Genomic DNA, 25,129 nt, shown 5'->3' on the forward strand with positions numbered 1-25,129 from the left:
GGTAATTCCCGAATTGACAAAGGCCTTTTGCTCCTTAAACTGGATGTAAGGATTCTCCCACTGCCCCCTTATACCCCGTGTTTTATCACCAGACACTGGGTAGGGTGTTGCTATTGGTCAAAACAATGACTGCAGATGCTGGAAACCAGATTCTGGATCAGTGGTGCTGGAAGAGCACAGCAATTCAGGCAGCATCTGAGGACAGGCAAAATCATTGTTTGTAAAGGATTCTCTTCTTGTGTTCTCCTCTCCGTTTGCCCCACGCCCTGACCCTGCAGCTTTACATTAAAGGACGGTACAGCTGCATTGGGAGGTGAAGCCAAATTGGAGCGAGGTCGGATGGAGAACCGACAGGACAGTCTCCCTCTGGATTCGACCGTCACCTCACTACAAACAAACGAAGGTATCCTTGTTTTTAATCATCTTTTACTCACTGCAACTTGAGAGCAGGAGTGGTCTATTTGGCCCCTTGAGTTTACTCCAGTATTCACAGCTCGTCTTCCACCTCAATCCCACTTTTCCCATATCCCTCGTCGTTCAAAAATATCTCAGTCTCTAAAATGCTCAAGGTCGGACTTCCTTCTGGGATGGAGAATTCTGAAGCTTTGCCATCGTCTGGATGAAGAAATTCCCCCTCAGTCTCAGACTTAATGATCGGCCATTTTGTGAGCTCACCGACTAGGCTGGTATTTGTTGGCCAGCCCTAAGTGCCCTTGAACTGAGTGGCCCATGAGATATTTTCAGAGGGTGGGTATGAGTGAACTACATTACTGTGAGTCTGGAGTATATCAGATCAGGTAAGGATGGCAGATCTTCCTTAAAGGGTACTTGGTGAAACAGTTTGGGTTTTCTGGCCATTGACAACGGTTTTACGGTCACCATCCCTTAAGATAGCTTGGAGATTTTGAAGAACTGAATTTAAATTCCAGCAACCGTCTTGTTTAGGATTTGAATTTGTGCTCCCAGAGTATTAAACTGAGCCTCTGGATTACTGGGAAATAAGGTCGGGCAAGTGTCACTGGGGGAGCACTTTGGAGCCAGTGATCATATTCTCCTGTTTTAAAATAGATATGGACCAGATCTAAAAGTGGAAGATCTAAATTGAGTAAGATCAATTTTGATGGTATAAGGCAAGATATTTCAAAAGTTGGTTGGGAGAGGCTGTTTTTCAGGTGAAGGAACAGTTGGAAAATGGGAGGCCTTCAGAAATGAGATAATGAGAGTCCAGAAACAGTTATGTTCCTGTTAGGGTGAAAGGAAAGGCTGTTAATGTAGGGAATGCTGGATGACTAGATAAATTGAGGCTCTGATCAAGAAAAGAAAGGAAGCATATGTCAGGTATGTCAAGTGAATCCCTAGAAGAGTATAAAGGAAATAGGAATATACTCATGAGGAAGATCAGGAGGGCAAAAAGGGGAAATGAGATAGCTTTAGCAGATAAGGATAGGGAGAATCCAAAGGGATTCTACAAGTACATTAAGGACAAAAGAGTAACGAGGGAGAGAATAGGGCCTCAACAAGACCGCAGGAGATGGGTGAGATACTAAATGAGTATTTTGTGTCAGTATTTACAGTGGAGAAGGATATGGAAGCAAGAGAACTTGGATAAATATATAGTGATAACTTGAAACATGTCTATATTGTAGAGGAGGAGGTGCAGAATGTTTTAAAATGCATAAACGTAGATAAATTCCTGGGACCTGATCAGATATACCCCAAAGCTTTGTGGGAAGCTAGGGAAGTGATTGCTGGGCCCCTTGCTGAGCTATTTGTATCATCAATAGCCATGGGTGAGGTGCCAGAAGACTGGAGAGTGGCTAATATGGTGCTACTGTTTAAGAAAAGTGGTGATGAAAAGCCAGGGAACTATAGTTTGGTGAGCATGACATTGGTGATGGGTAAGTTGTTGGATGGGATTCTGTGGGACAGGGTTTGCAAGTGTTTGGAAAGGCAAGGACTGATTAGAGGTAGTCAGCATGGCTTTGTGTGTGGGAAATCATGCCTCATGAACTTGGTTGAGATTTTAGAAGAAGTGACAAATAAGATTGATGAGGACAGATTGGGGGACGTGATCTATCTGGACTTCACTAAGGTATTTGACAAGATTCCGCATGGTACACTGGTTAGCAACTTTAGATCATATGGAATCCAGGGAGAGCTGGCCATTTGGATACAAACTTGGCTTGAAGGTAAGAGACAGGGTGGTGGTGGTGATTGTTTTTTGGACTGGAGGCCTGAGACCAGTGGATCGGTGCTGCGCCCACTGCTTTTTCTTATTTATATAAGTGATTTGGATGTGAATCTAGGAGGAATGGTTAGCAAATTTGAAGATGACACCAAAATTGGAGGTGTAGTGGACAATGGAGAAGGTTATCTCGGAGTACAACTGGATCTTGATCAGATGGGCCAATGGGCTGAGGATTGGAAGTTGCAGTATAACTTGGATAAATGTGAGGTGCTGCATTTTGGAAATAAGCAAATCAGGGCAGGACTTGTATACTTAATGGTAAGGTCCTGGGGAGGGTCACTGAACAAACAAACCTCAGGGCACAGGTTCATAGCTCATTGAAAGTGGAGTCACAGATAGATAGGATAGTGAAGAAGACATTTGGTATATTTTCCTTTATTGGTCAGAGTATTCCGTATAGGAGTTGGGATGTCATGTTGTGGCCCGACAGGACATCGGTTAGGCTACTTTTGTAAGACTGTGTTCAATTCTGGTCTCCCTGCTATAGGAAAGATGTGTTGAATGGGTTCAGAAAAAAATTTACAAGGATGTTGCCGGGACTGGAGGGATTTGAGCTACAGGGAGAGGCTGAATAGGCTGGGCTATTTTCCCTGAAGTGCTAGAGGCTGAGGGGTGACCTTTATAAAAACAGGAGGGGCGTGGATAGGGTGAATAATCAAGGTCTTTTTCCAGGATGGAGGAGTCCAAAACTAAAGGTTTAGGGCGAGAAGGTAAAGATTTAAAAGGGACCAAATGGACAGCTTTCTCGTGCAGTGGGTGGTGCATGTGTGGAATGAGCTGCCAGAGGGAGTGGTGGAGGCTGGTACAATTACAACATTTAAAAGGCATCTGGATGGCTATATGAATAGCAAGGGTTTACAGGGAAATGGGCCAAGTGCTAGCAAATGTGACTGGATGAGTTTAGGATATCTGGTCGGCATGGACGAGTTGGACCGAAGGGTCTGTTTCCATGTTGTACATCTCTATGATTCTTCTTCTGTGCTGCTGACTGTCCGGAGGACCCATGGATGCCCAGTTTTGAATCAATCCCTTTCGGCTCAAAGGCAGAGCCACACAGTGTGATGGAGGGTGGCCTCAGTGTGACAGTTTATCTCCACGAGGACTGGGTGATGGTCACTCCAGTCAATGTGGTCAGAGACTATTGTGGGGAGGTTCATGACAATGAAACCAAGTAGATTTTCCCTCCTGTTGGATTGGTCGTGCACCCAGTCTAGTAGCTCTGTCCTTTAGCTCAGTCAGAAGTGATGCTGCCCAGTCACTCTTGGTGATTGATAACAAAGTCCCACAGTCCAGGTTTCGAGGTATACTTTTGCCTCTCTCTCTCTCTGTCAGTGCTCCTTCCATGTGATGTTCAAAATGGAGCAGCATGTTTTTTAATCATTCACAGAATGATGGCCAGGTCAACATGTATTATCCATTCCTAATTACCCAGAGGGTAGATTAAGAGTTAACCACATTGGCTGTGGGTCTGGAGTCACATGTAGGCCCAGACCAGGTAAAGCTGGCAGTTTCCTTCCCTAAAGGACGTTAGTGAACCAGACGGGTTTTTCCAACAATTGACAACAGATTTATGGTCATCACTTGACTTTTAATTCCATCTACTGTGGCGGGATTTGAATCCGGGTCTCCAGAACATTAGCTGGGTCTCTGGCTAACAGTCCAGCGATAATAGCACCAGGCTATCACCTCCCCTTGGTGGGGGTTAGCAGGAGACCTCTGTGCTTGTGACTGTTGCGAGAACAGGAACCGTTAATGTGTACTGCTCTCAGGACCTCCCTTCTGATTGTGTCCCACTGCCCTGCCACATTTAGTAGTTCACAAGAATGCCAATAGACCACTCACAGCCTTAGGCCCACTCCACTGCTCAATTAGAATGTGACTGATTAACCCTTAGCCTCTTTCATTTACCTTGGTAACCTTTCACTGGCTGGAAATTTTCTAAGAATAAGTCTTGAAGAATCCGGTTCTGTGGGGTGGGGGATAAGGAATCAGCTTTTTACAATCCTTCGTGTGATCCCTGAAGCTTGTGGGGTTCTCTGTCCCCACTCGCTCCATGACTGACTGTACGCAAGGCTGGATTTAGACAGAGTTCCCTCCCCAAGAGCATTGTGGGTCTACCTCCAGCACATGGACTGCAGCAGTTCAAGAAGACAGCTCACGACTAGCTTCTCAAGGGGCAACTAGGCCCAGCCAGCAATACCCACATCTCACAGGTGAACAAAAAGATATTGTTATTGACGAGGAGGTCAAGGGTCACAGGTGGCCAAGCAGGGAAGAGGAGCTGAGGCCACAGTCAGAGCAGCAATGCTCCATTCAGATGGTGGGACATGCTCAAGGGGCTGAATGGCCTACTGCTGCTCAGGGTCTTGAGCCCTGAGATCTTGCAGAGTAGCATGGCCTGATCACACCTTTGTGTTCCCCCCTCCCGCTGGGCTCTCGTACTGAGGTTTTATATGAGGATGCTTTTTGTGTCGATCGATGTCTCTCAGCATTTCCCCTCCTTTCAGAGAACGAGGAGACGGAGGGGAGTGATGCGCCAGCGGACTATCTGTTTGGCGATGGTGAAGGTGATGAAGATGACTTCTTCATTATCGGCCACGAGAACGCTCCAGGTGAGTGAGCGTCGGCTCCGGCACTGAGCAGGAGCTCGCTGAGTATCAGGAAAATCCAATCTGACTGGGGAGTGGGTCCTCTGTCAGCCAGGCAATGACCAGCGGGCTAACAGAGCTCTGTCAGGTTCTGGAGGAGTTTGATAGGTACATGGGTGGCACGATGGCTCAGTGGTTAACACTGCTACCTCACAGCACCAGGGACGTGCGTTCAATCCCAGCCTTGGGAGTCTGTCTGTCTGTCTGTGTGGACTTTGCATGTTCTCCCTGTGTCTGTGTGGGTTTCTTCTGGATGCTCCAGTTTCCTCCCAGAGATGTGTAGGTTAGTTGGATTGGCCATGGGAAATTGCCCATCGTGTCCAGGGATGTGTGGGCTAGGTGGGTTAGCCATGGGAAGTGCAGGGATAAGGTAGGAGGGGGTAAGTCTGGGTGGGATGGTCTTTGGCAGTCGATGGACCGAATGGCCTCTTTCTACGGGTTCTGTTCTATTCTAATTGTCTTCGTTCGGAGATTCAGAGGCAGCTTCCTCTGTGACAGGAGAACATCCTTCCAGATTGACTCATTTTGCTCTGTTTGCAGGAGAGGACTCCGAGTTCATCCTTCCACAAGAAGGCTTCCCACTGCGACACGAAATTCTCGATCACCCGACTACCCTCGACCACTTCCAGGACAAGACTGACTCGCCCCACATCAGCGGCAACGAAGCAGACCTGGTGTCACTGACCCCGACCGAGGGCATTTCTCTGGTCTCCGTCTCGCAGCTGCCCTTTGAGCACGGGTTTTCCGCCGATTACTTCAACCTCGTCGTGAGGGACATGATGTGCTTCTACGCCGAGCAAGGCGACGTGCAGATGGCAATCTCTGTCCTCATTGTACTCGGAGACAGGATCAAAAAGGAAATTGATGAGCAGACACAGGTACGGCCAAATGTCATCAGGGACAAGCTGACTCCGTTGTGTCTCGCCTGGCTAGGCTGGGTCAGTAAATATAGATTAGAGTGGTGCTGGAAAAGCTGGTGCTGGGTCAGTAAATATATACAGGCCTGAGATAGATTTTTAATCGGTGAGGGAGCCAAGGGCTATGGGGAAACGGCAGGAAACTAGAGTTGAGGATTATTAGGTCAGCCATGATCTCATTGAATGGCAGGGGCAGGCTAATGGGCTGAATGGCCTACATTAGCTCCTGTGCCTTATTACTGAAACTTAAAGGGTTGTGAGGTGGGGTGACAGGGTAGGTCCTGAGAGGATGTTTTTCTGAAACTGGAATGAGTGATGGCACATCATGTGACCATCGCCCCCACAACAAGGTACACTCTTCCCACTTAGACCAGAAAACATGGGAGCAGAAATTAGGCCATTCAGCCCATTGAGTCTGCTCCGCCATTCAATCAGGGCTGAGAAGTTTCTCAACCCCATTCTCCTGTTTTCTCCCCATAAGACTTGATACTCAAGAACCTATCTAACTCCATCTTAAATATACTCAAGACCTGGCCTCCACAGCCTTCTGTGGCAATGAATTCCATAGACTCACCACTCTCTGGCTAATGACATTTCTCCTTATCTCCATTCTAAAAGGTCTTCCCTTTACTCTAAGGCTATGCTCTCGGGTGCTCATATCTTCTACCAATGAAAACAATTCAGTATTCTGTGTGTTTCAATTAGATTCCCCCCTCATCCGTCTAAACTCCATTGAGTATAGCCCCAGAGTCCTCAAAAGTTCCTCACGTGTTAAGCTTTTCATTCCTGGGACCATTTTTATGAATCTCTTCTGAACACGCTCCAGGGGCCAGTCCATCCTTCCTGAGATATGGGGCCCAAAACTGCACACAATATTCCAAATGTGGTCTGACCAGAGCCATATAAGCCTCCAAAGTACATCCCTGCACTTCAGTGGCTGCAGAGTGGATTCTCCTATTTTGGATTGAGATGCAGGTGGTTAATGTTTGGAATTCTCTTTCATGATGGAGCCTATGGGGAGGTGATGGCCTAGCGGTATTGTTGTTGAATGGTTAATCCAGAGACCCAGGTAATGTTGAGAGGACCACAAGACCATAAAGCACAGGAGCTGAAATTAGGCCATTCAGCCCATCAAGTCTGTTCCGTCATTCAACCATGGCTGATACGTTTCTCAACCCCATTCTCCATGTAACCCTTGATACTCAAGAACCTCTCCATCTTAGTCTTAAATATACTCTTAAATATGAATCCTGCCACAGCAGATGGTGGAATTTAAATTCAATACAAATCTGAAATTAAGATTCTAATGATGACCGTGAATCCATTGTTGATTGTTGTAAAAAGCCATCTAGTTCACTAATGCCCTTTAGGAGAGGAAATCTGTCGTCCTTACCCGGTCTGGCCAACACATGACTCCAGACCCACAGCAACGTGGTTGACTCCTAACTGCTGGATGGGCAATAAATGTCCATGAAAGAATAAATGATTGAACACATTCAAGGCTGAGTTAGAGAGATGTTTGATGTGCAAAGGAATCAAGGATTACCGGACACTCGCACACAAACTCTCACACGCTCACGCTCACACTCACACACACGAAAAGGCACTTGAGACAACAATGAGATTGGCTGTGAACTTATCGAATAGTTGGCAAGCTTGAGGGGCTGAATGGTCTGCTTCTGTCTCCAGATTTGTATTTTTTTTATAAGGAGTTAGTTTGCTTGTTGGAATGTTCTATTTAAATTGGTAGGATTTATAGCTGTTGTTGTTTTGAAACCCTCCAGGAACACTGGTACACCTCCTACATTGACCTTCTCCAGCGCTTCCAACTCTGGAATGTAGCCAACGAGGTGATCAAACTGAGCACGTGCAGATCCATCACATGCCTGAACCAGGCTTCGACCACCCTGCACGTCAACTGCAACAATTGCAAACGGCCAATGAACACTCGAGGCTGGATGTGTGAGAGGTAAGTGAACTCCGCCATGAGTAAACCCTCGAGGGGGTTTGCCAGCTGCATCGGGTATCCATGGCAGTGTTGGGAGCTGCCCATCGTCCTTGAGGGAGGGAGAGAGAGAGATGGGGAGGGGCGGCGGGTGACAGAGGGAGGGAGTGAGGGTGGGCGATGGAGGAAGGGACAGAGTGGCAGACAGACAGGGAGAGATGGATTGGGGGGGGGGTACATGGAGGGCAGACAAGACAGAAAGAGACAAGGTAGGTCTGGGAGTGTGGTACAGGTAAACGAATCCAGGTGCACAGATATTTATTTATATCTTTTTATTTGCTGTGCTCTTTGTTGCTAGGTGTCGGCGTGGTGCCAGTACATGTGCAGTGTGCCACCACGCAGTGAAGGGGCTCTTTGTTTGGTGCCAGGGCTGTACACATGGAGGACACCTGCAGCATCTCATGGACTGGTTTCAGTTCCACACCCATTGCCCGACAGGATGTGGACACCTTTGTGAATACACATAGTCCATACCACACCCTCGCTTCCTCCCAAAACCCCCACCGTGTCTCGTCACAATAGCATGTGTTGGGCTGAGATGTACAGAGTGGAAGCAGTTTGGTTACTCCCCTCCTCCCAGCAAGATGTGATTTGGAATGGAGGGGGCCTGGAAAGTATGTGTTGGTGCAGAGAGATGTGTTGCTAGCACAAGCATCTGTTGGATACACCCACAGCGTGGGCACATTTCAGACACTGCATGTCCATTATGAACTGTACATAGACTGGGAGAAAGTGAGGACTACATATGCTGGAGATCAGAGCTGAAAAATGTGTTGCTGGAAAAGCACAGCAGGTCAGGCAGCATCAAAGGAGCAGGAGAATCGACGTTTCGGGCATAAGCCCTTCTTCAGGAATCCTGGCAAGTTTACAAGAAGCAGCACTGTATTCTGTTATTATGTGATGCGATTAATTTCCCTTCACCATACCTCCAGCCCCTGCTTGATCTGTAGACGGATGCTGCAGGTCTCGCTGCTAACACTGTTACATGGAGTCGGATTGCAGCCTCTGTCAAAGAAGTTAAAAATCACCCAACACCAGGTTATAGTCCAACAGGTTTAATTGGAAGCACACTAGCTTTCAGAGCGACGCTCCTTCATCAGGTGATTGTCGCTCCGAAAGCTAGTGTGCTTCCAATTAAACCTTCGAGGAGAAAGTGAGGTCCAATTAAACCTGTTGGACTATAACCCAGCATCTCTGAATCATGACTGTCAAAGAATGTTCTCTCCAGAGAAGAGAAGCCACAGGGGTAGATTCCATTGACTCGGGGCTAGGTAATGTCTCAGCTCCTAAATCCTGCAGCCTACAGCAAGGAGGAGCCTTTCCAATCGAGGGTATTAAACCACAGAAGGGGACATGGCAGCAATGGCCTGGGCTGCAACGACAGACAACAAACAGAAAATTACTCCTCTCGTGCTCAAGTAAAGGTTTCATGCATTTTTGGGCTGAAGGCATCAATAAGGCTGGTCTGCCCCATGATTGAAGACAGAGATATTTATGGAATTGCTTCCTCCTGTTGAAGGTGGCAAACAATTCACAACAGGAAGGGCAAGACTAACAGAGTCTGACTTACTGTGCATTGGTTGTGGGATCACATTACCCTGCCTATTGCATGCTGCTCCTGTGTTGTAGCAACCACCAGGCTGACACCTCATTGTTTCAAGTTTCCTGTAGTGTACCTGACCCTCTCCTCGATGGCACTGTAGTGTCCCTACAGCACATGGATGGCAGCAGCTCACCACCACCTCAAGGGTGATAAGATTAGATTAGACTTAGTGTGGAAACAAGCCATTCGGCCCAACAAGCCCGCACCGACCCTCCGAAGAGTAATCCACCCAGACCCATTCCCCTAGCCTGTATTTACCCCTGACTAACGCATCTAACACCATGGGCAATTTAGCATCGCTAATTCAGCGAAGCTGCACATCTTTGGACTGTGGGAGGAAACCCACGCAGACACGGGGAGAATGTACAAAATCCAAACAGACAGTCGCCCAAGATGGGACTCAAACCCGGATCCCTGGCGGTGTGGCAGCAGGTGCTAACCATTGTGCTGCCTGGTGCAGTCTGTGACACCCACATCTGTAAAACAATATTTTACAAAATTAAATAGAGGAAGGTAGTACAGCAGATTGGAAAAACGGTCTCAATTGCTGGGGCTGCAGATTAGATGTAATTCCTTCCCTTAACTCTGACATCTCTGGGTCTTCTCAGAGATGCAACTGTCCATAAACACAAGGCTGGATGCTGGTGGCATTCGCTTTGAACCACAATAAATCCGGTTAGTTCAGCTTATCACTGACAAGAACAGAGAAGGGCAAGGAGAGGAGCTTGAATTAAATCTCTCCCACTTGGTCCCCAAACACAGTCAGATGGGCCAAAGTCCTGCGGCCAGCTCTCTGCCCAGTGTTAATACCTAGCCAGCTGTCAGAGCTATGCAGACATGCCTGAAAGCCAGTTTACTGAACTCCTTTATACAAACAGCAAGAGAGGCTTAGGGCACACGTTCATCCACTTAAAATAAGAACATAACTGGAGACAGCTAGACAACACAGTGGCTCAGAGGTTAACAGCACCAGGGGCCCGGGTTTGATTCCACCCTCAGGTGACTGTCAGTGTGGAGTTTACATGTTCTCTCCATGTCTGCGTGGATTTCCTCCCACAGTCCAAAGATCTGCAGGTTAAGTGGGCTGGCTAAGCTAAATTGCCCCAGAGTTTCCAGGCATGTGCAGGCTAGGTGGGGCAGCAATGGTAAATGCAGGGTTATGGGGAGAGGGTGAGGGCTGGATCTTTGGAGGGTCAGTGTGGACTCGATGAGCTGAATGGCCTCTTTCTGCACTATAGGGATTCTAGAATTTGATTCTATGATCTACAGATAAGGTAAAGATCTGCATTTCTACTACCTTTCGGTTTCTGAACCGGAGACTGAACCCCATCCTCAGGAAGGCTAGAAGCCAGTCTTCAACTCGTTCAATTTACGCCATCCCATGTGATGTTAAGAAACAGCAGAAAGCCCTGACTGGTCCCCTGACAGTACCTTGGCATTAATACTGACGACTAGTGGGCTGCAGAGCCAGATAGTCAACACAGGATCAGCTCCCCTGATTTAACAGTTTCCAAACATTTTTAAAAGTATCTGTTCTCTTAATGTACATTTTGCTAACACCACCTCCCACATGGTCGATGATACCCTCCAGCGCATCTCCTCTCGTTCCTGCACCTCTGTCCTTGAACCCCACCCCTCCTGCCACAACAAGGACAAACCACCCCCCCACCAGGTCCTCGCCTTCCACTCCCCCCATCGCATTATCAGTTGCCTCATATTGCCTCCCCCCATGTTATCCCTGTCCCAAGCCTCCAACTCAGCCCCGCCCTCTTGACCTGTCCATCATCTTTCCCCATTTATCTGCTCCACCCTCCTCTCTGACCTATCACCTTCTCCCCCCACCTTCATCTACCTATTGCATTCTCAGCTACCTTGCACTGAGCTCCATCCATGCAGGCATGAGGAGAATATTCCATCACACTCCTGACGTTTGCCTTGTCGATGGCAGGAGAGAGATTGGGATTCACAAAGAGCATTATTGCTCTTAAACCACTAAACAAAGAAAAGGCACAAGGACAAGATTCCAGAGAGCAGCCAGAACAAAGGAAACAAATCTAGTTATCAGCAAACCAGGCAGGAAATTAGGAAGTCAGAGTGTCATCCGCAGCTCATTTCTCTCGCCTTTATTTTGTCTGTTGTAACTCAAGACTCTGCTCAGTTCATCCTCCGGCCTCTCGCACCAATTCACTAAATTAACAACTAACTCACTCACTAAATTAATCCTCAAGTCTCACCTTGAATTTTTGTTGAAGGCAAGAAAGGGAAGTACTGTCTAACCGTCCTCAGTGTTTGTAATATTTTAACTAATGCTATGTTTTAATTTAAAAGGAAGCTTGCAAAACTGCAGTGTGCAGATGGTATTTAATGGTCTGTATTTGCTTCAGCTGCTGGATTTATTCAGTTTGACTATCAATGTATGTTTATTTACCAGTGGGAAATAGTAGGTCAATTCAGAATCCACCAGCACCGTAGCTGGTGTTCACAGTCCAGATGTGCATAATTCCTGGGGAAAAGATGATAGTTTATAGGGAAAGGTTGGGCTTTTACTCACTGAAGATGAATAGAATCAGAGGTGATCTAATCAAAAACATACAAGATCCTGAAGGGACAAGACTGGATAGAAATGGAAATATCCCCCTTTTGTTGGGGGAGACCAGTATTAAAGGACATAGTTTGTGAACGGGGTGGTGGGTGGTGTCTCCATTTGCAATGGAGATGAGGAGACCCCTCTGGGGGTTGTTGGTCTATGGTGTCTTTCTCAGAGAGTGATGGAGGCTGAATAAGGTTCAAGGAGAAAGTGAGGTCTGCAGATGCTGGAGATCCAAGTTGAAACTTTATTGCTGGAACAGCACAGCAGGTCAGGCAGCATCCAGGGAACAGGAGATTCGACGTTTCGGGCACAGGCCCTTCTTCAGGAATAAGGTTCAAGGCTGAGTTAGATAGAACTTTGATTGTCAAAGGAGCAGAAGGTAGGCAGGAGTTTGGAGTCAAGGCAACGAACAAATTGACCAAAAGATCAGCCACTGTTTTACGGAATGGCAGATTAGGCTTGAGGGGCCGAACAGCCTTCTCCTCATTCTTGTGTCCTTGCTCGACAAATTAACCAAGGCGAGAAAACAAGCACATCCCAGACATAAAACTCATTAATAATACGGAGCAAAGCCACAATGGCAGAGGTTCATTTGAAAATTCAGAGGTTTCACCTTGACTGAGGATATTTTTAATCTGTTCAGATGAGATACCTTATCTGAACAGATTAAAAATATCTTCAGTCGTGTTGTGATACAACTCCGGAATAGGTGGGAGTTGAACCCAGACCCTTTGACTGACCACTGCACCACAAGAGTTCTTTCACCGTCATTGACTTCTTACATGTGTACAGATTTTCCCTGCTCCATCTCCTATTGGATTTCTTGCAGAGAGGTGTCAGGTGGCCTGTCAGCAATGGTGAGTCATGACGTGAGGTCAGTAAAATTAAACTGGTGTTTATTTATATGTCGCCTTTCATGACCCCAGGATATCCCCAAGTACTTTATAACCAATAGAGTATGAAGTTACACTTGGACTGCAGAAAATGCAGCTATGAAATAGTTTGTAGCAAGCACCCACAGAAATAATGACCACAATATCTTCCTGGAATATTAGATAAGCTGGTTTGAACTAAAGTTTCATGTATTTTTTTTTAAATGTTTTTATTTTCAGATAACAGAAACTTTGTTTTTGTGATGGGTGGGGCTTAAATATCATCCAGGACTTTAAGAGCTGAGCTCTGGGGAGTTGTCTTTTCAGAAATGTAGACAGCAGGAACAAAATCCTCTCTAGGCTGGGAGTGCACACAGCTGCTCTGATGGTTCCTGCACGGCGACTGGCACTGACCTCTGGTTACTGAAGTCTGTGACGTACATTGACCTTGAGGCCTGTACAGCTGGTAAGAACATTAGAAGGAATGCCGAGCAGCAGGAGGCCATTCCTCCCATCATTCAATATGATCACAGCTGAGCATCTATCTCAACACCCCATAATCCTTGAAAATATATCACCATTGTGCATCTACCTACACCGCAGGCACTGCAGAGGTTCAGGCCACCATCTCAAAGAGCAACTAGGGATAGGCAATAAATGCTGACCTGCCAATGACACCCATATACTGTGAACAAATGAAAAATCATGGGATAGCATGGTTATGTCCTGTCTGTAAAAAAAAAATCTAATCTAACCATGCCAAATTATTATCCCATTAACCTACTCCCATATCCTTAGTAAAGTGATGCAAGAGGTAATCCGAAATGCTATCGAGTAGCACCTATTTACCAATACATTAGGGTTCTATCAGGACAGTTCTGACTCCAGTCCTCATGTCAGTTTTGGTCTAAACATGGACACAAACAGCTGAAATTTCCAAGTGAGGTCAGAGGGACAGCTCTTGGCATCAAGGCAGCCTTCAATCAATTCTGTTGCAGGTGTTAGTCCTTCTTGAACCACTGCAGCCTGCCTAATGAAGGTGATGCCATGGAGCTATGGGAAAGTAGTTTCCGGATTTCAGTGCAGTGACAATGAAGGAACACTGACACGCATAAGGTAGGCTGGTGTGTGCTCCCCTTTGGGTGAAGCCCAAAGACCACCATCTCGGCCACAGCACACCAATGCAGATGACCTGGTGGAGCTTCTAGATCAAACCACCAATCAACCAAACAATATTCAGATTTAAAGTGATAAGTGGCAGGTTACTTTAGCAGTGAGCCATGACCAGCTCCAACAAGCTGGAGTAGGCCATTCAGCCCATTGAATGAGGTTGTGGCTGACCTGATTACTTTCCCGCCTTTTTCCCCATAACCCTTCCATTCCCTCACTAATTAAAAATCTCTCTCACCACCTGGAATGCATTCAATAATTCAGTTTCCACCTGTGAAGAATTCCACAGATTCACTATCCTCAGAGAACAAATTCCTCCTAATCTGACGTAAATAGGTGAACCCTTATTCTGAGATTATGCCTCCTGGTCCTAGACTCTCCTCCAAGCTTAAAGCTCCCTAAGAACCTTGTAAGTTTCAATAAGGTCTTCTCTCATTCTTCTAAACTCCGATGAATACACGTCCAACCTATTCAACCTCTCTTCATATGATAGTCCCTCAACACCAGGGATCAGCCAAGTGAACTTTCCTTAGATAAGGACCCCAAAATGTTCACAGTATTCCAGGTGTGATTTGACTAATGCCTTGTAGTTTTGGCAAAACCTTCTCTAGTTTTATATTCCATTCCTTTGGAATATTCCATTTGCCTTCCCTAACTTTTGTAATTCATGGATGAGGACTCCCAATACCATTTGTTCGGTAACTTTCCAGTCTTTCTCCATTTAAATAACGTTCAGCTCCTGATTCAGTTTGTGTTGCTCAGTTGGAAGACTGTGTCCAGTTCTGGGAGCCGCACTGAAGGAATGATGTGGAGAGCTTTGGAGACGATACAGGAAAGATTCCCATGAATTGTTCCAGGGAACAAGAGCCTTCAGTGACATGGATCTCTTGGAAACGCTGGGGCCTACCCTCCTCAGAGAAGGTTGGGGGTGTGGATAAGGTCAAGAGTTGGTTGGGGGGACCTGAGAGGGAGTAGAGAGTGAGAAAAACGTTCCCACTGGCATAGAACCTAATTAATTTCCCTTGGCACTGAATTACATCATCACCACCAATTCTCCCAATATTAACATCCTGGCACCAACAGTGAGTGAAGACACAACCAGAGCTGCCACATAAACACTATGGGGGTATTACAGCAGGCCAGAACGGGGATATTCTTCAACAAGTGAGTCAGGTTCTAATAACTCAAGGCCCTTGTACCATCTCCAAGGCACAATATTTTCCTTCTGCCTTATACACTTGGATAGCATTTGCTCCCCATTCCTAAATACCCTTCAACCAAGTGGCTTGCTGGGCCATTTCAGAAGACAGTCGACAATCACCACATTAACAGAGCTTGAACATACATCACCATTCCTTCAATACCAGTGAGTCAAAATCTGGGTATGTCCTTACTAACAGTCCCATGGGATTTGCTTCATGATGAGAACTGCAGCTTTTTTAGAAAAAAACCATCCATGCAATTTGGGCATCTCCACCATTTACATTTCCTGCCCGTCCCTAGGTGCCCCTTGAGAAGTAGGTGAGAGGCCGTCCTGAACTACTGCAGTCCACGTGCTGAGGGGACACCCCTAACGCCGTTAGAGGGGGAATTCCAAGATTTTGATCCAGAGGCAGTGAAGGAACGCTGAATGGCTTGGAGGGAAACCTGCAGGGGGTGGTGTTCTCATCTATCTGCTGCTCTTTCCTTCTAGAAAGAAGTGGGCATGGGTTTGGAAGGATCTTGGGTGAACTTCTTGTAGTCGGTACACACTGTTGGTGGTGCCAATCAAGTGGGTTGTTTTGTCCTAAAGTGCTGTTGGAGCTGCACTCATCCAAGCAATTGATTCTATTCCATCATATTCCTAACTTGTACCTTGTAGATGGTGAACAGGTTTTAGGAGGTATTCTATAAAGGGCCACCATCATTACTTTGAGAGGAACTGGGATAAGGCAAATATAACCTACCAATGCCACACAAATCTCCTACACAGACTGGCAGTCATTCCCCAGTTGTCTGGGTTCCCTGTTCTTCTGGAAAACAAAAGTACGCACCTTCCACAGAAATCATTTATTAGCCCGCAAGAATAAGTTTCAGTTTTCTAATTTTATTAGGTCAGTCTTTTCGTTGAAACCCACAGGGAACCGAATGTTACGTGATTTGGTGACACCTTGAAACATTCAAAAGGAAGCAAACTCATTAGCTTGGCTTCTCCTGGCAAATGCAATGTACAGAAAATAAAAAATAAATACCATCTAAGAGGACAACAGAAATCAGGCTCCATTGACTTCACAGCGCGGTAGGAGACAAATGAACAAATTATATTTTAAAATTGATGGTTAACACAGGCTGATTTGGGATTGTCAGACTGGACTGTGCACAGCTGCTGAGTGTCATGGTGTGTATCACTGCTGCAAAAAGCAGCAATCAAGGCTGAGCATAGCGACACGAGTACAACCGAGTCCTTGGGCACACAGTCTTCCCTTTTCCCTACCCTTATGGGAGCAGGTGGCTTTATTTCTGCAACTCCTTCATCCTGTTGAGCGCGCTGCCGGCTCGGAACCATTCAATCTGGCCCTCGTTGAAGGTGTGGTTGAGCACGATTTTATCCTGGCTGCCGTCCTTGTGCTTAAGGATACAAGTGAGAGGCTGAAAGAGGATGAGGAAGAAAAGAACCAATAAGAAACGAGAGACCTGCCTGGAGGTGGTGAGGGTGACTAAATTAACACAGAAGGCACCCAGCTACTGTCGATGAATAAACTAGGCTGGGTACAATGCTATTGCCCTTCCTTTCTGGTAGTTGTACTTAAAATTGTTCCTCTCCTTACTTGCCACATCATGATAACTTCGTTCCCAGGGCCTCGAGGCTGTAGTGCATTGACAGGGTGAGATTAAGATGGAGCATAAACACTGGTACGGACCAGTCAGACTGTAATTTCTATGTAATTCAGTCTTCTTCCTACAAACTCAGTTTTGTCTGACTTCATCTAACCCCTACTTCTCCATATCTCTCACAGTTATGTTAAAAATCACACAACGCCAGGTTACAATCCGAGCGCTGCTCCTTCGTCAGGTGGTTGCGACCCCAATGTATACCCCAGTCCAACACCAGCATCTCATGGCTATGGCAGCATGTGGGGGATTCGGGCACCTGAGAGTTTGCAGACTGAGGGACAGATTTTGTGGCTTTATTTCTCTGATAGCAAGGACCCTGGAAGCACGAAGGCAGATGTTTCTTTTTGGCTGTCTCTTTTATTTCTCCTTTTGTTTTTAATCCTGTCTTTTGTATACTAACATGGAACTTGAGAATGGCAACTTTGTACATTTTTCACTGCACTCTTGTGCTCAAGCTTGCATGACAATAAAATCTGAATCTCTTCCCCTTGGAGGTCCTGACTGTCAAAAATCTAAGATTCAACAATTTAAGAAATATTACAAGTGGAAAAATTCACAGCTTGAAATGTCTCGAGAAAAATATAATGAAGTTTCTGCTTTCTAATTTGATCGAGAACTCAGGCCTTTGAAAGTATTTGATAAACAGGGATTCTGTGGTCCAAAAACAACTCTGACATCTAGTAGACGTAACTAACTGGTGTCACACTCTCACTAGCGGATTTCAACATTGAAACACATACAAAGTTAGACTGTCGATCAGCTTTGCTCTTGACAAATGGAAGAGCAGGCCAAGGGGCTAGATGTTGAATTCCTGTTCTGTGCTATTATTTCCTTGACACATTTAGCTTGCTAAGAGAGTGTGCAGGTAAAGGGATCACTGATTCTGAGCCACAAGAACAAGCTCTCAGACACACCCCGTCCTCAAGCACAGCCTGTGTGTTAACCAGGCCTATAATCCTGATGTTAAGCATGCATTAGTGAAGCCCACAGTCATTTCCCACATAATAGGCAAACTATTAATCAGACGATGGCCTAGGTGTTACGCAGAGCTGAAAAATGTGTTGCTGGAAAAGCTCAGCAGGTCAGGCAGCATCCAGGGAACAGGAGAATCGACGTTTCGGGCATAAGCCCTTCTTCAGGAATTCCTGAAGAAGGGCTTATGCCTGAAATGTCGATTCTCCTGCTCCTTGGATGCTGCCTAACCTGCTGCGTTTTTCCAGCAACACATTTTTCAGCTCAAGGTAAAACCATATGTAAAGATTAAAATTAGAAAATGAGTATATGGTATTAAAATTAGGAGAAAGTTGTCAGGTAAAATGGCTTTCCTGAATAATGGAGATTTAGAACAGCTAGATGCTATAAATATTAATAGGCCTCAAGCCATCTGGCGAGGTAAAAACAAAGCCTCAATTTTTTTCCATAGAGTTTGTTGGTTTGCAGAGTTTTGGAGTTCATTTTCAAACATGCCCAGTGTCCCAGTCCCTCTGTATTTATGAATATGTGAATATTTTTAAACAACCTGTTAATGCACAGCTCTAGTGCATATAGGACTTGAATTCAGGACTCCTGGCCCAGAGGTGGGAACATTACCACTGCACCAGTCTCATTTATATGTGCTTGTAGACAATTAATACTCATCATCTTGTCTTAACTTTACAAATAACATAAACAAACCTTAATGTGATGGATGAAACATGAGCGGGGATGAAATGGATGGGATAAATTCTAGTATTTCACGCTCACTGTTACATCTGGTTTTCTTTAAACCTGTAAGCACATGTCTGAACAAATGTCAAGGGAGCTCCAAGCTGAAAGAAGTCCAACTCGGTGTACCGACCTTTCCAGGGGCAAAATCCTTCAGCCCAATGATGGAGACTTGATCGTCTGGTTGCACTTTGTCATAATCAGCAGGATCACTGAAGGTCAGCGGCAGCAAACCTTGTTTCTTCAGGTTAGTTTCTGCAAAGAAACCACAGAATTCACACTGCACCTGGTGACTTCTCACCTACTGCAAAGAGAAACGGTATAAGGATTGGGCTACAAAGTGTCAGCTGGACTTGCCATTGGTAGAAACGGCCAGAGGCTGTATCTCCAGTGCCACCTTCTAGGCTGATACTCCTGTATGATATGCACACATATGCTGTCCCTCACTTTCTTCCCAACTCCCTTTCATAGGAAGTTATTTTTTTTTAAAAATCTAGCCTGTCAGTTTCGACATCGCAATTAGACCATTGCCTAGTTTTCCGTACCGATGGGAATAGGTGCCTGGGATCTACATAACCTGTTCTCTCCATTCTACTCTTCAAGGCCCAATGACACATCGAGGACGACAAATCCTTCTTCAGCCCACCTCAACCACTACTCTCGCAGTGACACTGTCGCTGGACAGGCAATGAAAAGCTGCAGTAGTAGGTTGGACCCCATAATATCACATGCAGCCCAGGTTACAGGGCAGAGAACCTAAGCCTTGAACGTTTCCAATCTCTGCCCCTTTTCTCTGGTTTGTTGCTGCCTGAGCCAGCATTTATAACTCTTCCCGAATTGCCCTTGAGAAGGTGGTGATGATGAGCCATCGAGCAGAGCAATGGCCTTCTGTGCTTCTACCACTGAGCAAACCAAAAGGAGAAATCTCTTCTAACTCAGAACCACATTATTTCAGTTAAACCTACTGTTGCAAAGGAGCATCTTGGATACCGACAGTGGGTGCACAAACAGCGGATCTGTTCGTTACAGTCACTCTCAGTCTATGAACAATGCAATGCATGGTTCGTCTTTTTTTTTAAAAAAACAGCATTAAATTCCTCCGTAGCTGTCACATGCACCAATTACATTTTGTGAATGGGCTGACTGTTTCAGAGATTTCGATTTCCACAGCATCCACCTACCGTGAATCCGAGCAAAGCTCTTGACAATGATGGCTCGACCTCCGAGATGCCGAGGTTCGAGGGCAGCATGTTCTCTGCTGGAGCCCTCACCGTAGTTCTCATCACCAACCACCACCCAGCTGACGCCTTGTTTCTGGGGAAGGACCAAAGAGAACTTTAGACTTTGCTCTGAAACCCTAATCCAGCACCGCTAACTCTGATTGGACATTTCCCTGAAGGTGGCTCTACGTGACCACTTGAAAACTCCCTTGGTCAAACAGCCGACTTGTTTTCTCTCTGTTACCCTTTTAGATGTAATGGAATCAAACTGCTTTGTTTTTGAATACCCTGATCCTTTTAATCTGTTAAGGATCACACAACACCAGGTTATTTATTTGGAAGCACTAGCTTTGAGAGCACAAGCTTGTATTTCTAAATCGACCATTGGACACTAACCTGGTGTTGTGAGATGTTTAACTTTGTCCACCCCAGTTCCAACACAAGATCCTCCACATCATGACTACCTTTTAATCTGGTATCAGGGTCTAACACAGATTGATTCGTTCACTCTTTTTAACCACTCTGCCTTCTGTCCTGGCTCAGCGTGCTCAGATACCTTGACAGGGTCATGCTCAGGTTAATTAACTGCTGATAAGTGATGAAGGTGGGCAAAGCCAGAGTCTTGATACCATTGTTAGGGCAGCATTTTGCAGCAGTCACTCAGATCTTCCTTCTCTTTAGCGCAGGGCCAACAAACCTAGCAGTTCCTACCTCTGCCCGACATTGACCAGCTAAAGACAATGAGTGATCGAGAGATCTTCCTCAGACTCATGTACCTTGTAAGCACGAGCGGTTTCTGGCACAGGCCCATACTGGTTAGTGAGGTAGTTTTTGACCTCATTGACTTTGTTATTCTCGATGTTAACAGCTCCGATGAGCAAGTTGTTTGAAATGTTGTCAAGGTGCCCACGGAACTTCAGCCAAGGCCCAGCAGCAGATATGTGATCGGTTGTACACTTGCCTTTCACCTAAAACATAGTGCGACAAATCACAATGGGGAAAGCGTCAGAACAACTAATTCCCAGACCAATGGTTAAAATCCAGAGATGTGCCAATATTTGGATGCAGATTTCCTACGAGAGGACCAAAGGCCACATCTTTGTCATCCATGGAAAGAATCTAGGAATAGAACATGTCCTTCATGTCATTTCTGCAGTCAGTATCAATCACCCCAAATGGTCTATTTTACAACAGACCAAGAATAGCAGTTTCTAAATAAGTCAGTCAAGACCATTCCTCCTTTCCAAATGACACAGTAATAAGGACATTTGCCTTTGTAGACATTTATGGTAAATAGCATCATTTCCAATCAAAACGTCCATCATCAATTCATGCTTATAGTTCTAATGGTTGTGAGGGAGAGGTGGGGGGGAGATAGGATGAGAGAGAGAGAGAGAGAAAAATAGGTCTTCCATCCCATTCCATTAGGTTGGGTTGGCTCCAAAGACAAGGTGGAATGCTCCAATATATTCAAATTGCACCGAGTCCCGACTGAAAGACCTGCGTGCTAAGATAAAGGGAAGTACATTCTTACAATGAATATCAGACAGCCTTCTAAGGATGGTGCAGGAACAGACAGATCTGGAGGTTTCTGCCCACAATCACTGAAAGTAGTAGGGGAAGGGTGAGGAAGTGTGCATACGAAATCCTGGGCTTCGTAAACAGTGGCACAGAATTCAAAGTTGAAACTTTATTGCTGGAACAGCACAGCAGGTCAGGCAGCATCCAGGGAACAGGAGATTCGACGTTTCGGGCACAGGCCAATTCAAAAACAAGGAAGAAGTGACTAACTTCTTAACAAAAATGGTTTTGCACCTTTTCTTCTGTCATTCCCTTGTGGGATGTGGAATGTGGGTGTTGATGGCAAGGTCTGCATTTATTGCCCATATCCAATTGCCAGAGGGTAGTTAAGAGACACCCACATTGTTGTGGGACTGGAGTCACACACACAGGCCAGACTTCCTTCCCAAGGACATAAGTGAACCACGACAACCATGAACGATTCAATAAACTAAGGAGCGGTTCTCTCACAATCTGCAACTGACCTTGATGAGCACCCTCAAGTCCACCAAGTCCTCGTTGTTCCACCGGTCAAATGGCTCCAGCAGCTGCAGCCGATTACTTTCTGGGCCCACAACTACAGAGATGCCCTTGGAATCTTTTGGTGGGTACTGGTATGTATCCTCACCGGGATCAAAGCCCTTCAAGACAGAAATAAAAAAAACATTCAGTGACCTCTCAACACATTCTCAGCAATTTCCTCTCTTCCCCACACTTTAGAATCTTTACACTGCATATACAGGCCATTTGACCCATTGAGTCTGCACCAACCCTCCGAAGAGTATCCCACCAACACTCTCACCCTAACCCGTAACCCCACATTTATCGTGGCCAATCCACTTCACCTGCACATCTCTGGAGACTAATGGAGCAAGTTAACATGGCTAATCCACATCTTTGGACTGTGGGAAGAAACAAGAGCACATGCAGGAAACCCACATTGACATGGGGAGAATGTGCAAACTCTACACAGACAGTCACCCGAGGCTGGAATTGAACCTAGGTCCCTGGTGCTGAAGCAATAGTGCTAACCACTAAACCACCTATTGATCCTCTATCCCCTTCCTTCTCCTTAAATAGGTGCTGATCTTGCTGGGTGTGGTCCCACATACACCAGGCAGATGAACGTGGTCACTCTTGCACCCAAGCAGCCCTACGTCTTGCAGGTAAGCAAGAATCAACTGGTTACTTAAACAGAGGGGCATCACAGCTGAGGCTGGTCCATCCTCTGGCTGAGATCTACTTGTGCTATCCAGCACAGTCACTACCCAGAAGTGGAAAAACCTCTCCCCCTCCCTCAGGATCACCAAAGCAATTTTAGTGTTTCTACCCCATTTACCTCCTCCTTGCACAGCGAAGTAACTCAGCAAAGATCATGCAACCGGACTAGTCACGCTCAAATCTGAATGCAAAGCCTGATCAGCAGCTGAGTAACCCAAGACCATTGGTAGGGCTCTCTCAGTCAACATTGCATCCAAAATTGACAACGTTTAAATTGGTCATGAGCTCACCTGGAGATTTAATTTGATTAATGCTTTGTCCACCATCTGGAAACTATACTCTATGTATTACAGAGAAAAACAAAAGAGACATGCCTTTCAGCTTGCACTCATCAGAACAGACACAGGAACACCCCATTTCAAAGGGGAAAAATGCTACATGGGAAAATAGTGCTGATTGGTTGGCAGGTCAACTTTGAATGGTTGAGATTGATTTTCTCTTGCAGTAAAAGTTATTAGCTCTGCCTTTAAATATGGCACTCTTGCATCTATCTGGAGGACAAAAACCTTCGACTGTATGTTTCTCAGCAATACACAAGGTGGATACCACAAATTTTATACATGCTGTAAAGACACTCCTCCATCTCACTGAAAACCTCAGAGTACGTGATACAAGACAGTAGATCTTTATAGCTCCAACAACTAGAGAGCTAGATTAGATTAGATTCCCTACAGTGGAAACAGGCCCTTTGGCCCAACCAGTCCTCACCGACCCTCCAAAGAGTAACCCACCCAGACCCATTTCCCTCTGACTAATGCACCTAACACTATGGGCAAATTAGCATGGCCAATTTACGTGACGTGCACATCTTTGGACTGTGGGAGGAAACCGGAGCACCTGGAGGAAACCCATGCAGACACGGGGAGAATGTGCAAACTCCACACAGTCGCTTGAAGCTGGAATCGAATGTGGGACCCTGGCGCTGAGGCAGCAGTGCTAACCACTGAGCCACCGTGCTGCTCCTGAATGTTGCCTTGAGGTTCTGGGGTGCTAGTCCAGTGACATGACCACTACACCACCGCCTCCTTCTAAATCGAAAGCAGCGAAGGGATGGGCTGCCCGAACAATTGTTGAAGGAAGTGATGACTAGCTGGGCATACACAAACGTCAACACTTCACTCACTTGTAATCAGACGGCAATAAAAATATGACAATAAAACCAAGTGGTGAGCAGCTTTTGACACCGAACTGAAAATATAGTGAAAGATGTGCCACAAGGCTTGGTTCTGCAAAAATACCAAGTGAATATTGTTTTGAAATGCACGGCATAAGATTCCACAGTTTAATAGTCTAATATTTGTAACAGTCACAATAGTGAAAGAAAAGCTTCCACCAATTTGCACACATTAAGTGCATCATGTAGATGAATAACTTGGAAATGAATAATTCTTGTCGTTTAGCCAAACATGTCAACCGTTTTGAAAATAGTAAGGTCTCAAACAGCTGTGCGATAAATAACCTGGAGCATAATCCTTTTTAAAACTGTTTTTCTGTGGGGAAAATGTGAATTTGTTCATTTTGGAAGGGAGAACAAAAAAGGACAGAATATTAGTTAATGGAGAAAGGTTGCAGAAGCTGCAACACAAAGGGAAATGGGGGTGCTTATACTCGACACAGAAAGCTAGCACACAGGTGCAGCAAGTAATCAGGAAGGCTAATTCAATGTTGGTCCTTTTTTCAAGGGAGCAGGAGTAGGGAATGTCTTATGAGCAAAGACTAAACAGTTTAGGACTCTCCTGATTAAAATTTAGAAGATTTAGAGGTGATCACATTGAAACATACAGGATTCTTAAGGGGCTCGATAGGGTCAATGCTGAGATTTTACCCCTCATGGGAGAACCTAGGACCACAGAACAAGTCTTAGAATAAAGGGGTGTGCCAATTGAAGACTGAGATGAGGAGGAATTTCCTATCATACAGGGTCAAGTGTCTTTGGAACTCCTTGCCATTTGGTATTGTTTGGGGGGGTGGGGGGGAAGCAGAGTCCTTGCATATATTTAAGGCTGAGATAGATATGATTTTTGATCAGTCAGGGGATCAAGGAAAGTGGATGTGACAAATGTTGGATCGGTCACGATTCTATTGAATGGTGAAGCAGATTTGAGGAGCCGAATGGCCTACACCTGATCTTTTTTTAAAAAATGGTTTTATGGAATTAAACTGATTTCCAAAAGAGAATAAAACAATATGCAGGATGCTGAGATTGCAACCTCGGAGTGTGACAAGGTGCTGGTGACAGTAATGAGTTAGAAATTGTCAACGCACAAAGTGTGGGCTGAATGATGGCATCATGATCATATGTCCCTAAACGTTAGGGAAAACACCATGTCTCAAGAATTTCAGACTTTATCCTGCCTCTCTGCTTGAAGGATTGTAACAGATATGAGAGAGAGCACGAGAAGAGAGAGGATGCCAATAGATGTGAAACAGTCTTAAA

The 25,129-nt window shown here is 45.6% G+C and overlaps 2 protein-coding genes and 1 long non-coding RNA gene across 4 annotated transcripts in view; 2 read left to right on the forward strand and 1 right to left on the reverse strand.

The window, feature by feature from the left end:
* Positions 1-11,119, forward strand: part of LOC122542287 (GATOR2 complex protein WDR24-like) — a 28,284-nt gene extending 17,165 nt beyond the window's left edge. Inside the window, exons 4-8 of the mRNA XM_043679882.2 lie at positions 279-403; positions 4,756-4,860; positions 5,437-5,774; positions 7,598-7,782; positions 8,117-11,119. Coding sequence (XP_043535817.2) covers positions 279-403; positions 4,756-4,860; positions 5,437-5,774; positions 7,598-7,782; positions 8,117-8,285 — 922 coding nt within the window. The 3' untranslated portion in view covers positions 8,286-11,119. The remainder of the gene's footprint in view (positions 1-278; positions 404-4,755; positions 4,861-5,436; positions 5,775-7,597; positions 7,783-8,116) is intronic.
* Position 11,120: 1 nt separating this feature from the next.
* On the forward strand, positions 11,121-16,305 carry LOC148141430 (uncharacterized). The gene is made up of 2 exons (XR_015752571.1): positions 11,121-12,205; positions 12,344-16,305. It is a non-coding gene; the product is annotated as an uncharacterized LOC148141430 (long non-coding RNA).
* aco2 (aconitase 2, mitochondrial) overlaps positions 16,120-25,129 on the reverse strand; it is a 54,073-nt gene continuing 45,063 nt past the window's right edge. For both annotated transcript variants that reach the window (XM_043679883.2, XM_087978351.1), the window contains exons 14-18: positions 21,897-22,052; positions 20,628-20,819; positions 19,813-19,945; positions 18,765-18,886; positions 16,120-16,681 (exon numbers count right to left, since the gene is read on the reverse strand). In XM_043679883.2, coding sequence (XP_043535818.2) covers positions 16,547-16,681; positions 18,765-18,886; positions 19,813-19,945; positions 20,628-20,819; positions 21,897-22,052 — 738 coding nt within the window. In that variant the 3' untranslated portion in view covers positions 16,120-16,546. The remainder of the gene's footprint in view (positions 16,682-18,764; positions 18,887-19,812; positions 19,946-20,627; positions 20,820-21,896; positions 22,053-25,129) is intronic.

Source organism: Chiloscyllium plagiosum, unplaced genomic scaffold (genome assembly GCF_037043375.1).
Source record: "Chiloscyllium plagiosum isolate Xiang-an unplaced genomic scaffold, Cpla_swu_hap1 HiC_scaffold_33, whole genome shotgun sequence".
NCBI classification, from domain to species: domain Eukaryota; kingdom Metazoa; phylum Chordata; class Chondrichthyes; order Orectolobiformes; family Hemiscylliidae; genus Chiloscyllium; species Chiloscyllium plagiosum.